Source organism: Haliaeetus leucocephalus, unplaced genomic scaffold, assembly GCF_000737465.1.
Source record: "Haliaeetus leucocephalus isolate CR32 unplaced genomic scaffold, Haliaeetus_leucocephalus-4.0 Scaffold142, whole genome shotgun sequence".
Taxonomy (NCBI): domain Eukaryota; kingdom Metazoa; phylum Chordata; class Aves; order Accipitriformes; family Accipitridae; genus Haliaeetus; species Haliaeetus leucocephalus.
This window is the reverse complement of record NW_010972578.1, coordinates 179,439-193,551: the sequence shown is the minus strand read 5'-3', so window position 1 is coordinate 193,551 and position 14,113 is coordinate 179,439. Positions and strand designations below refer to the sequence as shown.

General features: G+C 46.5%; 1 protein-coding gene across 1 annotated transcript; it reads right to left on the bottom strand.

Moving 5' to 3' along the window:
• Positions 1-422: 422 nt before the first annotated feature.
• AQP3 (aquaporin 3 (Gill blood group)) lies at positions 423-13,862 on the bottom strand. Its single transcript, XM_010561106.1, has 6 exons — positions 13,655-13,862; positions 4,300-4,426; positions 3,992-4,129; positions 2,357-2,475; positions 1,397-1,614; positions 423-688 (listed from the first exon to the last, which is right to left on the bottom strand). The coding sequence occupies exons 1-6, from the start codon at positions 13,760-13,762 to the stop codon at positions 520-522; spliced, it is 879 nt and encodes a 292-aa protein (XP_010559408.1). The 5' UTR covers positions 13,763-13,862; the 3' UTR covers positions 423-519.
• Positions 13,863-14,113: the final 251 nt, after the last annotated feature.

Genomic DNA, 14,113 nt, shown 5'->3' with positions numbered 1-14,113 from the left:
GAGCAACACCAAGCATGAATTTGATCCACAGTAAAATCACAGGCAAATTTTTTCTGGGATGTAGGAGCTCCCAATCCATGCTAGCAAAACAATTTAAGTTTTGCATGATCCCCACTCTACGGATTGGGACACAGGTTCGGAGGGAAGCAGTTTGCCAACCTCACAGGCAAGGCCAGCAACACAGCCCAAAAGAGCTCCAGATTCCTGAACACCCAGCCCATGTTGGAGGTGTTGGACAGCAATGCCCCCTTCTCTCCTGACTCCTACAGTCCTCAACACCCTTCTACTAGGGAAAGATTACATGATACTGCATTTGGGGAAAGGCTCACAGGAAAATGCCTAAAGCAAATGCATCAGGGATATACACACACAAGAAACAAAAAATAAAAGGCTAGAATATCTCAAGACAGGAAAAAAAACTCTTCCTGTTGTTCTTGAAGCTCTTCTTAACTCCTTCCTCCTCATTGCCAACTGCAGTCCTGAGCAATGAGTGTCTGCCAGATCTGGGTGGCAGCTTCCTCAGACCCTTTCCTTGTGCTTCACGTTAGCCAGCTTGACAGTTTCCTGCTCAGAGGCAGGTGGAGAAGGCTCATCATGGCATCCAATCATGAGCTGATAGACTATCACTCCCGCAACAGCCCCAAGGAAAGGAGCAACGATTGGAACCCACCACCACTGCTTACCAGTCCTGGAAAACAAAAAGAAAGTGCACAAGGTAAGAACTGCAGCCTAAGCATTAGGATATTCGTGTTTGGATCTGGAACAATGCAAGATCTGGTCACCTGCAAACACCACCACTGATTTGCAAAAGACAATAGTACCTGCATGTCCACAGCAATTTCCAAGGCAGATATTGCCCCCCACTGCAAGTTCAGGTGGCCAGCAATTCAGAATAGCTACTTTCAGGATTTCCAAGACTGTCTCTCCACCAAGGAAGGAGAGAAGTAGTTGCAGTGCCTGAAAGAGGAACCTTCACTTCCCTCCCATTGCCTGCAGGAAAGCAGCCCCTGACGTCATGTAGACTTTATTGCTCGTGGTTATTTTCATTGTCTCCAGCAACAACAAAATCCAAGTATAACAAACACCCTCCATTTTCTACCACCAAAAAAATGATGATAGGCTTATGTTCAAGCTGCACCTGAACTTCTCATGGATGGTCCTAAATTTCCTCCTTGATAGCAAAGTTACGTCATTCGCTCTCACCACCGGAAACTGCCCAGCTTCTATGATTTTTTTAAGAAGTCGGAGCAGAGGAAACAGTGTCTTTTAAACACATTTATACAATCTGAAGATACCTCATGGGCACTAAGACTCTTCATAGTGCCAGAGATACCACCTATTGGGACTTTTAATTTTTTCCCCTTGATGCACAAGGTTTTCATTGGCAAGCACTTACCAGAACACTTCAGTGCCCCAGCCAGCAATGGCTGTGAAGAGACGAGGCCCAAAGTCCCTGGCAGGGTTGACAGCATAGCCGGAGTTGAAGCCCATGGAGGTTCCAATAACAAGGACAACAAAGCCCACTGTGAAAGCCTCCAGCCCTGTGGGGACAGGGTTGTTGTAGGGATCCACAATAGCCAAGACACAAACAATCAGGGAGGCAGTGCCAATGAACTGGGAGGGAGGAGGAAGAAAAAGAAGAATTTAATCCAGATTAATCTTTTAACCAAGTTATTTAGCTCCTCTGAAGTCCCATGCATTTAGGGCTTATTTTCGAAACTGGAAGAACTGCACTGTCATCCCATCACTTTATCAGACCACAGTAGCCTGGGCACCCATGGGAATTGGGAGAGTGGAACATGTTCCTCCTGGCAGCCCACAGGCTCAATCAAGCCCACACCTTTTTCCCTACCCACAGAAGACCTATGAATAACTGAGCATCCAGAAAAGCTGAAGCCATCTTCCTGAACCTGCTTCCAACGTGCCACAACTAGGTAGCAGCTGTCCCTTTGTGGTTGATGGCAACTTCAAGGAGGAGAGAGTCACCTCCAACAAGAATCACCACCCCACACCCAATTGACCTCTAGGTTGTGCAACAGCCACAGCAGTACAGTGGGAGTGAGGAAGAGCCATCCTTCCTCATGCTATGCCTCTTCAGGGGCTGAGAGCAGGTGGTGTCCTTTTCACTGGTGTCCTGGCTAGTGTTGTACCACTGGTTAACCCCCTTAACACAAGCCTTCTGGCTGTAAGGGTCTGGTCTTCCTATGGGCTAGTGAGATACCTGTGTCAGCTCTAAAAACCTTCCTGGATATCTTCTTTTTAAATTGCAATTCATTCTTTAACTAAAGGAGAGGCCTAAAACCACCCCACAAGATTCTTCTTGAAATGCACCTTCATCCTTCCAGCACACTCTTACCTGGTCAAAGAATCCATTCACAATGTTCAGATGCTGAGATGGGTAGGTGGCAAAGATACCAGCAGTGCCATTCTGTCCTGTTACATAGAGATGGTTACTGCCAAAAGCCCAGATGGCATCTGGAGGGGGATGGGAAGAAAGGTAGAGAGGTCAGTCATTTTCCGACACACATCAGAGAGAGGACTCTTCTTGGAAGATGACTAAAACGTATGCTCCACAGAGCCATGAATACTGAGGTAGAATTCCCTGAGCACTCCATTGCTATGTGTTGCAAAACCATTTGCTGTAGAGAAAACACTCATTTGGAAAACTTAGGGCGTGATCTACCACAGCATTTTACCAGTCAGGCTCAGATGCAGATGGCCTAAGTCCCTGTTCCTAGTATTTCTTGTTTGCCAGGCACCAGGAAAGAGTTAGAGCCAAAAAGTAAACACTAAGGTGACTCCAAATCTCTCCCAAAGGTACTCAGTTGCCTATGGTATCTGTCTTGGTGTCAAGACGTGAGATGTTGCTATGAATCTGACCTGCAGCAAACAAGATTTGGGCTGATCTTGCACTTTCCTCTAAGTCAATACACAATTAGTTTCACATCTCAGGACTGTCTTGTAGAGCAGTCAGCCCCTTGCCTACAACTATGTAGAAGCTGGATAACTAACCTAAGTGTGCTATCTAGATTCCCTCCATGGTCAGTGGAAAGAAAAACAGATACTTTCTGAAAGTAGCTCTTCCATGGTTTAGGCAGCTAAGATGGGATTAACTCTCTTCTGAAGAAGAGATTTCAGGCCACCAACTACAAAGGTAACTGGTGTTGAACTGGAGTCCTGATGTTTACAGAGATAAAAGTAGTTCCCCCTGCTTCTTTCTAAAGAGAAAAGCAGTTGTCACTGGTGCTGGGGTGGCAGTTTCCTCCCTTCAGGTAAAAGCTAGTGACCCAAATGTTCTACTCAGCTACAGGAAACACTGCTCCTATTGCCAGAAACAGACATCAGGAGGCAAAGTTTGAGTTAAAATGTCACCCTTGATATTTGAAGAAGAGCAATTTCCAACACAAACAGTCAATTCTTGCCCACTAAATATTGCCCTGTGATGAGGAACACCACTCAGGAGGAATAGATGCATGAGGAACTGGATTTCTAGGATGCTTTCTGAGGTATAGAATCACTGATAAGGACAGCAAAAGCTGAAGTCCCACCGTCTGGAAGCTAACACAAGAAAATGCAGAGGACATCCATGGTGAAGTCTATTTTTTTTTTTTAAACCAAGAAGGTTAAAATGGCTCTGGAACAGTGCACAGGTATGAAATCTCCATCACTAGTAGTGTTTCACTGGCTTTTCTGAAAGATCTGTTTTAGTCCTGACAGTAGATAGAGGGGCCATCCAGTGGTCCCGTGATCATTACTCAAGGACAAAGGCTTGCCAATTGACAGTGCTGGTTGGCCCTCAGATTGATTTGAGGAGGCTTCAACTCATCACCATGAGAACAGGAAAGCCCTCCCAGAAAAACTGTAAGGAGGTTTCTCAGATCTCTGCTCTGCAAAAAAATGCTTCTCTCTGATCTGGAAACCAGCCTCCCTGCAGTGAGTCACAAAGAGCAGTAGTCTCACCCCAACAAACACACAAGGTTTCTGCACTTACCATAGTACAGCCCAAAGACTATGCCAGCTCCAAGGAAAGCCCCCAGGGTTTGTGCTAGGGCATAAACTGGTAGCTTGATCCAGGGCTCCCGGGCCAAGAAGCACATGGCAAAAGTGACAGCTGGGTTCAGGTGTCCACCTGCAGAGAGGTTGGTGGTTAGTGTACTTTTACAGGCAGAATTTGGGTCCCAGAGATGAGCCAAGAGACACTGGTTTCCAGACCAGTGCCACACAGAAAAAGGACAGCCATCTAGGCCTACACAGTAATTGTCACAAGTGAAATCCAGCCCACGCAGAGGCACAACATACCTGATATCTGTCCTGAGATCAAAATGCCGAGCATTACAGCGAAGCCGAAGGCCAGGTTGACAGTCAGGAAACCTCCATGAGTACCTCTGCTGAGCACAATCTGCGCAACGGAGCCACAGCCAAACAGCTAGGAGGAGAAGAAGGAATTGAAATTACCCTCTGTTTCACATCAGGGCCAGTTGCTGACCAATGCCTGCATCTGCTCCTCTCACACCTGCATGCACTACCGCAGCCCACCCATGACTCAAAGCCTTTGAAGCTTCAACCTTTGGTCAAAGGATCTAGGCACTATCTCTAGGCACAGCAGGGAAGGAGAAAGGACACAGGACAAGCCTATCTCCTGACAAGGGGAACTGAAACCAGGGCCAAAATCAAAAGCAAGATTGGACCACAGGAGGCTGGAAGTCTTTGTCCAACCATCTAGTTTTAAGGTGGTAGGTGAGAAGAATCAGCCAGATAGCATCCTGGACCAAGGTGTTTACAGTGCAACTGTTCAGATGAGGGAACTGTGTACCTTATTGTTAAAAAAGGCTAATAATTGTTTGACACAGTAGCACATAGTTTGGCGGGGATCGATTTTGCTAATGCCTGGAAATACAGACATGACTGAAGAAGGCCAAATTCAGCCTGATATTCACGAAGTCATGTTTCAGGTGGCACTGGCTGACAGTGAGGGACTGGGGATCTCTCCTTGAGCTGAGGTACCTGCACTTCTTCGGGTGCCTAGGTACAGTCTCTGCTGTGGGCAATCTGAGCATGGCCCACACCATCCCAAACCACCCTTATCCTTCCTATGTAAGGAATTATCAGAGCAACACAGCTAGCCTGTCTCTGCAACACCAGCATGGCACAGGCACCACCAAGAAAAGTCCATATGCCACAGAGAGCCTGCCACCAGCACAGCCAGAGGCTTGGCCTTCTGTCCAAGGTGAGGGATGCACCAAGCACTTTGGGGGAGAAAAGCTGTTTCTGTCATGTGGTAAAGGGTGTTTCCTAGTATCTAAGGGAGGCATATACTCTTGCTCAAAGACATTTGCTCCAAATGGGTGATCCTTCTCTTCCCAAACACATCCAAAAGTCATCCTTCCTATGCTCGCCCTTAACAACCGAAATCAGTTTCCCCTGGCAGTTCAGTTTATCACTCATCCAGCTGGAGGTTTTCTGCCTTGCCAAGTCTTTCCACTACCCACCATGTAATTTAAGGACCCCTAATCCTTGTTATCTGTAAGCTTGTGTCTTCCACTGACTCCACCTGAATTGAGTCTTGGTGTATACCAGGGATTATCACATCAGCAGGTACTGAGAACATCCTTAAACTAGGACAGGAATTACAGCTTGCTCCCAAGATCCTTGAATCTAGTGATCAAGGCTTGCCTTATTTCTTCTGACCACATACCCATATCTACACACCCAAGAATTTCTGCTTCTGTGAACTCCATCAGCCCAGAATTACTCAATTGCTGCAGAGGCCGTACCTGTTCCTAGGGGATAAGCCTCCAAATAGGCAGCAAGGGTAGCTGTCTTCACCTCTCCTGCCAATACTGGACATGCCCATTGAGCAACACACAATCCGGACGAGCAGCAAAGCCAAAACACACTTAACTCATACCCTCCCATCCCCTTGACAACTGATGAATTACTAACAAAGCAAACACTGCACTCAGCCTGCTGGGAAAGGAGCAGCCAGGTAGGCTGCAGGCTGACTCATGGAGGTGGACACTGTACACAGGTGCCTCTTGACAAGAAGCCAGGTCCCCAACACAGGACCTTGTGCAGAAAAAACAAAGGAACCTGCAGAACTTGTTAGTTAATGAGAGGGATGGCCAGCACTGCTCTCTGCTGAGTGCAGTCAGAACAGCCCCTTCAGTGTCCTAACCCTAAGCTGCCCAGCTGGGAAACCATGGCAGAGAAGACACCCAGGCAAAGGCAGAAAAGATGAGTCTTGTTTATTGTGCAGCAGAGCCATCATTCCCAGCTATGCCCAAACCACTGAGGGAAGCATAGCTCCAACTGAGCAAATAAATACTGGCTAATGACCAGGGTGACATCTGTTCCTTCCCTTACCCCAGACGCTCCCCAGCATGCTTTAAACAGCGGTTTGGAGAGACTACTTGGCCATGGTGTTTGCCTCTCTAAGGCCACGCAGCACATCAGTCTGACCAGGGAGGGGATGAGCCCACAAAAAGCTGCAGTGGGCATCTGAATTTGGTAAGGTTGACCCAAAGTTCTTCCTGGTGATTAAGGTATTTGTGTTATTCACTCTGAAAGAACTGGCAGTTCTGCAAGTGGATGGTGGTTGGCTCATTAGCCACATACCTTTTGGTTGCAGAAACCACAAAGTAAAGTTTTCCCCACTCCACCTCCCTGTTCACCCACAAAGCTCTTCCCTTAACCTGGAGGAATGCCAGCTCTGCCATTTCTCGAGAGGTTATTCCCCATCCTCCTCTCCCCCATCCTACGCCTGGCAATAGCTCTCCAGCTTTTCCTCAGCAGAGAGTCTATGGCCCATGTAAAAACATCCTGGAGCCACTCCACAGGAGCATTACAATTATTTATCAGATGAGCCCTGAGCACTAGGTGGCTTAATTCAGCATAACTGTAGAAAACTTTAGCAGATAAAGAGAGTAAGGTGATATTTAGGGACAGGTTTGAACTTTGATATGCAATTCCATCCTGCACCAGTGGAGTCCACTAAACATGAACTTATTCACATGCATGGCATCCATACCTGGTACTTGACTTCTAGGAACCAGTTCAAATCATGCTCACCCATGCTTTTAGGGCAAGTGGCTTGACATTACAGTTTTGTTATGGGAGTGGCTATTACAGTTTTTAATTACACCATTTCAACTTCTGCCATTTGCTACTTTTCCTTCCAATTCCTTTTCCTGGGCCGTATGAGACAGAAGACCCTCAGGATCCATTTTTTAAGTCTTCCTTTCCCAGTGCTTGCAGAGAAGTGTTTAGGAGCAGCTAGCTTGAGTTGAAAGGCAAGGAAGGTCAAGTAAAAGCAATTCAGCATTTATCCCAGTGGCTTTGAAGTCCATGCAACGGTTGTAAGAGTCCTTAGGCAATATTATACCACCATGGTGAGGAGACAGTGGTGCACACCCCAGGGGGAGATGACCCCTCATTCTCTTGATTTTAATAACCTGCCTCCAACACTCTTTTTGTTTAAAAAAAAAAAACCAAACAAAAAAACAAAAAAAACCAACAACAACAAAAAACACCTGGAAGAACATCCCAGCCAACAGAAACTCAGGTTAGCACCTCACATGGCAGTGGGTGCAGCAGTCAACTGTTATACCCCCATAATCCACTAGCCAAGTTCAAAAGCAGTTTTAAAGTGCTAATAAAATGATTGCAACAAACCATTACTCTGATGTATTAAAGCTACTCTCCTATGATTTGAGGTCAATGCACCCATTAACCAGGTTAATGGAAGCCTGCTCCCTAATTTCATCTTACTGGCTGTAGTAGATCTAATGGTTTTCCTTGCCAACAGAGAGGCTTGTCACTCCTCATGAGCTGATCCAGCTCCCTGCACTAAGAAAGACAACAAAATCCATGTTCGGCAGGATCCATGAGCTGAACTGGTTCAACAGTGGAGGGGCTGACAAACTCCAGAACCTGTACAAGGGAGGGGACAGCCAGGAGCAGCAGGAGCAAAACCAGGAAAAGGTAGCAAGTCACTAGGTGAAACTTCATACTCAGGGAAACATTAAATTCCCTATGTCCGGGGCATGTTTGGAGAACAGCCATTTGGCTTTGTCACCCAAGGTAAAAATAGCCTGTCTCAATGGCTAGACACAAGAAAGCCCCAGAGCCAGTCAAGGCTAGTAGGAAAGGACCTTGGAGGACAATAAAAAGTTGAGTTTATAGGCAGACCTTGTGAAAAGCAGCTCCGTGTATGAGCTCAGGAGGAAGGTAGTATTCAGCACTCCCCTGCACAACAGCCAGGTTTCTTCCCTTTCTTGCTTTCTCTTTTCTTTGCGGGTGCTTTTTTGTGCCTTCAGGTACAACACAAAAGGCCTGGATGCATTTGCTGTTAGACTTAAGACAGACTGATCACTAAATCAAGATGGGAAAGTTTTGCTGGCATAGCCCGTGAGGAGTGTTATTACCTGAATTACAACTTTCCTCTTCAGCCAGCAAATAAACCAGAGATTAGGCAAGGAGCCTACCGTAAATCTACCCTAATCACTTCAGTTGATGGGAAGGGCTGCTCAGCCCTTGGTGCCCTCTGGTTAGCGGGGAGGATGCCAGAATAGCTGTCAAACCATGTGTCTACTCTGGTAGAGATCCCAAGATTCTGATGGAAGATTTTAAGCATTAGACACACAAAGGGACACCTCTTTTCATATCTCAGTGAAACTTCAGACTATCCTACAGCCCCTTCAAGGGAGGAGGCTGGGGGGGGAGGGAGGGAACAGAGGACTATCACTTTACCACTTTCAGCCAGTTCAAAACAACCTCCCAACTCCTTCTCTGCAGCTCAAATCAAGAAGGGGTTAAAGGCATTATAAGTCTCCCCCACAGCCTCTTGCTGCCCTCCCCAAGGAGCAGGACCCAGCTGGGTAGATCTGAAGACAGATCCATTCCCCATTGCTGTTTCTGCTCAAGCAGCATGCAGAGATCTTCCTCAAATCCATGACCCCTGCAGCCAGCATGACCACCAGCCACGAAAACAGTGCAAGGAGCACCGTCATTTTTGCCTTTCCTCAAAGCATCTCTCGAACAACCAGACTGGTCATCATTTACAATTTGCAAAGCAAGGAGAAACATTAGACCCCACAGTGTGGCTTCTTGTCCAGCACAGCTGGAGCCAGCCTGGACAGAAGCAGTCCTACGGGGAAGGGCAGTGGCAGATGGTCTATCAATTTACGGCTCTTTCCCCACCAAACGCTGTCCCAGAGCCAGGAAGGACTGCAGGACTCGAGACATAAGAAGGTCTAAGGAAAGTTGTGCCACACATACATCACACAGTACAGCAACGCTGCACAAAGCTGGAGAGACGATTGGCACTCAGCACAAGAAACCTGAGCAACTGTCAGCAGCGCAATTGGGCATTAGAGAGGAAATTCTCTATTTAACTTGCTCCCACACTCATGGAAGCAAAAATACTTATTCTGATATCCCTGGTATCCCTCAGATCAGGAGGCTTTAGCTCTTAGAAAGATCCATACTTCTGGTGGGGTTTTGGTCACAGGGTTGGGCACTCCTGGGGAAAAGCTGCCTCCCCGCCGAGGGTGTCTTGGTGCCTGAACTGTCCTGTTTGTAGGACAGAGAAACCTCCCTGCTCCTCTATGAGGACAGCAAGGAGGGACAGTTTTGAACAGTTAATGAAGAGCTTGAACCTCTTCTAGTGGAAGAGGTGAGGGAGAGCAGCGCACTGCCATTTCCCACGCCTCCACACCCAGCAGCACAGACCCTTTGCAGGGAAGAATCAGCAGCACTCAACATGCTTACAGCAAAGATTTCCAGTCCCTTTTAAAGTCTAGCAAAGCATTAACAAAGAAAAGAAATTTTAGAAATTTAAAAAAAAAACAATAAAAAAACCAAACGCATTCTCCAAATACAACAAGCTGGGTTCAAGAAAATCAGCACAAATCAAACAGTGACTGTGGGAACTGCCATACTGCCCTGGATGGCTACAGGATCATCAGCGACTTTAAGCTCTGCACTGCCAACAGTTAAATGAGGCTTCCTTTGCCTTGATCATCCCAACCACTTTGCTATTTTGGTTTTTGTGGTCTGCAGCACGCTCATACCCCAAAAAGCTCCCACCTGGCCACAAAGTCAAGGCAGCCATAATTGAAAAGCAATTAGGAATCATTCTGTTCTTTCTTTGTGCCTTAACAGCAGTGAATCACAGTTAGTCCAACTTGGAAATCAATTATAAACATCAAGTTACTTCTCCTGCAAATGTAAAAACCAAACAAAGCCAGCTTTGGTATTTACAGCCAGCAGAGCAAGGCAAACAGATCAAGCCTTTAAGGGAGGCACGGAGGCCTGCCGCTGGAAGTCTGGCTTTAGTGAGTTGCTACAGTAATAACACAAACAGCAAGCAACTTGGAAAATGCCTTCAGCGTTTGCATTGCTTAACTATTGCCATCAAGCGGTGCTTCCAACATGGGTATAAAGTTCAAACCTAAAGTGCCACTTGGAAAGTGCATTTTGAATGGGGGGGGGGCGGTAATCTTAATTATCAAAGGAAAGGTAGAATCAGCACTACTATTTTTTTAACAGTAAGGACACTACTCACAGACTAAACCCACATTGTGCAAGGTGCTGTACACAGCAAACGCAGCTTGCAAGCAGAGAGCACCTCACCTTTGCACTATTCAGGGCTTGGCTGCTTTAGTTGGATTACTTTTCTTATCTCAAAAAAAGAGGCACTATTTTGTTTTAATGTTTGCTATCTTTACAATCTCCTTAAAAAATAAGAAAATTAAAATCAAGCACTAAGTTAATTCTCACAGTTAAAGAGACTTTGCAGGGGTCTGAAATAACTTTGCTTTAGAAGAGTTGGAGAGCACTGCAGTCATTATGCAAGTGAAAGGGAGGAGGGAAGAAGCTGAAACCATGCCAATATCCACAGTGGGACAAGTTTTACATTACACAGTGAAATTTAAATTAAGCTGCAAACTTTAAACAGTCTCCCTCCCTTGGGGCTCAGGAAGATGATTACAGTGTGAATAATGTCAAACCTTAAATCCATCCCTAATACTGTTCTGTTCTACACATATTTGTGTCAGTCAACTCCATCCCCCACAAAGACAATTTCATGGATCCCAGGTCTTTCCTCAGGTATTTTATTGTCTGAAGCCCATAACAGATGTTTACTGGGCTCAAATGCAGCTAAATACAAGCACACCCAGCTCAGCCTGCTAGCAGGGTGGGCAGCAGGGACTTTTGCAAGGTACAGAATGACAATCTTTCTGCTGGGACTATCCAATTCAAGTTAATACCCAGGCCACCTGAAAGGGGAAGAAAGTGGTCTTCAAGGCCCTTTATATTTCAGGCAGGTGATATAATAAAAAGATGCAAAGGAATCCAGGTGGTAGGGAGAAAAAAAAAATTTAGTAAAATAAATAAAACCTGTGAGTGTCACTTCATCAAGAATAGACTGGGACAGCTCCAAGGCAGAAAGAGATTGATGCCCAGCAGACTGATATTTCAGGCTTGCTGCTCTGGAACTCATTTCCCTCTCTGTGTACCCTGTTTTAGACTGCTGACAACCTGGGAGCATTTACTGTGTTTGGGACTTTCCTATTTCTCCCACCAGCCGACCCCATCTTCTCCCACATGGACACAGAGTACCCGCAACCCTCTATCCACTGCGGAGCTGCTGCTGGAGATCCTAGGTGACTTTTACGAAGACCTATGAGACAGAGTTGAGTGTGTCATTAAACCCAGCATATTCTTTGCCCTCAGACACCAGCTCAGGAATCCCTGAACAAGGTGAGGGATCTGCGGGCACACTTACACAGACACTTTAAAACACAGCAGGTGTGGTGCTCCTGAGGACAAGGCATGTGCTACCCACTTTTGTCAGTGCACCATCCAGCCTGGCTGATGGGTGCCCATTACCACCCTCATTTTGGAGGCTGGTTATGATTTTGGACCAAACCCTTCCTCAGGCTCTGAGCACATTGCATGTCCTCTCTGCCACGGAGAGGCAAGGCTGTAGGGAAAGGCAGTCTCTGTTGTGCCAACTAATACAGTGAGAAGAAGAAATAACTTGTTTTGGATCATGAGCCCTTCTGAAAGCTCATATCCACATGGCTAAAGGCTTGCCTTTTTTCTCAGCAATATTAACTTGGCTAGCAGGAGACATTATTCCACCTTACAAACCTTACCTTGCTTCAATCCTGAGACTAACTCCAGCAACGTCAGTGATTCATGAGCAGCAACTTTCTATCCATTAATCACTTTCCTATCAGCTTCTGTCCACCTTAATTCCAAGTAATACTTCCCTGAAAAATCAACAAGACTTGTTGGCAAATCACCAAAGCTGGGTCACTCTGATGATAAAGCCATTGCACTGTATGAAGCTGCTTTCTTTTAGGAGTGATAGCATTTTACAGGGTCTTAGCAGAGTTCCATATCCACCCACCCAAGACTCCATAGCCCTCTCTCTTCCTCAACAAAAAATAATCTTCTTTATGAAAGCATAAAACTGTGTGTCGGTCCTTTTGTGTTGTTTCCCAGGCACACATGCAGCTTCATCAAGCCCTTCTCTGCTTTCAGCTCCTCCAATCATTAGATTTCCCCCCAAGCAGTCCTGCCATCAGTTACAAAGAGGTGTAAACCCCCAGTCACGCCACTGAATCCTATAGGATTGCTCTGGATTTATACCACTTCAGAGGAACTTTCACCTGCAGGTATTCACTGTGTGAACACCAACTCATTCCTGCAGCACTGTCAACACACCAAACCTGTGGCCCATTGGACAGTCCTGCATTTTCGGATGCAGATGCCCAAAGCCAGATATCCAGATATCCCTGTCCCAGTTTTGCTACACTGGCATTTGCTCCCCCCTCCTCATGCACAACTGTCCTAGCTGTTTACATCTGCCTTTGACTTCAAAGCAAGCCAGGGCCACTCAGCACACCTGAAAACTAAGTCACTTACACAGGTATCTACCCTGCTTTAGCCCTTATATCCCATCCCTTTGGAAACTGAGCATTAAAACAGGCAGAATAATTTTGTTGCCATTCACCACTTACTTAAAAACACGTCAACTGACAGCTCAGTGCTGTCACACACATGGTGAGTGCGAGCTCCTGATCGGCTGCCAGCACAGGCTGCCACAGTGTCATGCAGCCCCACTGATAAAACTCTGGGGAACCTGCAGCTGACTTCAAAAAAACACTGCAACAGTTTAAATTCTGGCTACTTCTTGTCCATTGGATGCACAAAGAAAACAAAGCGAGGTGAGGAAAAATCTTTCACTTCCCCGGGTGATAACTCTTGAAGTATTTCACTGCCAAGAACATATTCCAGGGCAGACAGAAAGGAAGTTTTTCACGATCTCTAGCAAAACGCTTGCTGCTTACACAGAGACACTTTGCTCCCTGCACTTCTCAGATACACAAAAGACCCCAAACACCCAACAAGCTCTGTAGAGCCCACCCTTTAGCAGCAACCCCAAAGTTCATCCTGAACCAACTTGCATGAATTTTTTTTGTGTGGGTAGAGGCTTCTCCTCTAGTCTTCTTGTGGCAGGTTGCACCAGAGCTGGGCTCATCCCCAGTGCAAACTCTGGCAGCAGCGCAGCCCCTTCACTGGGGCGATTCCCACCCCCCAGCCAGGGGTTAGAGAGCATCCCCACACCACAGCACAGACTCACCACCAGGATCAGCGTCCCCAGACACTCGGCCAGTGCTTGCCGCACTAATTTGTTTCTGATCCTCAGGTGCTTCTCAATAGTAGCAAGAACATCCTTTTGCCTCCCCATCACAGTAGAGGTGCCCTTCAAGGAGTATCAGGGAAAAAGCAGCAGCTGACAAAACCTGAGCAAGGTTTCTTCCCCAGCAGAGCTGCCCTTGCTTATAAATAAGTTTGGCGATGCCTGCCACACCTCCTGGGTAACCACACCCCTTCCACCCGCTCTTCAAACCCAACTTTTTTTTTTTTTCCCTTCCTTTTCAACCACAGAGTGAGTGGTTTTCTTCATTTTCTTTATTGCATGCAAAGGTGAGCAAAAGATTCAGGAGTTTCAGAAGAAGGAGAAATTAAACATGGCAAGGATGTCCTGCTCAAAACCCTGCTGTTTTCATCACTTACCACCTAAAACATGGGGCCATAT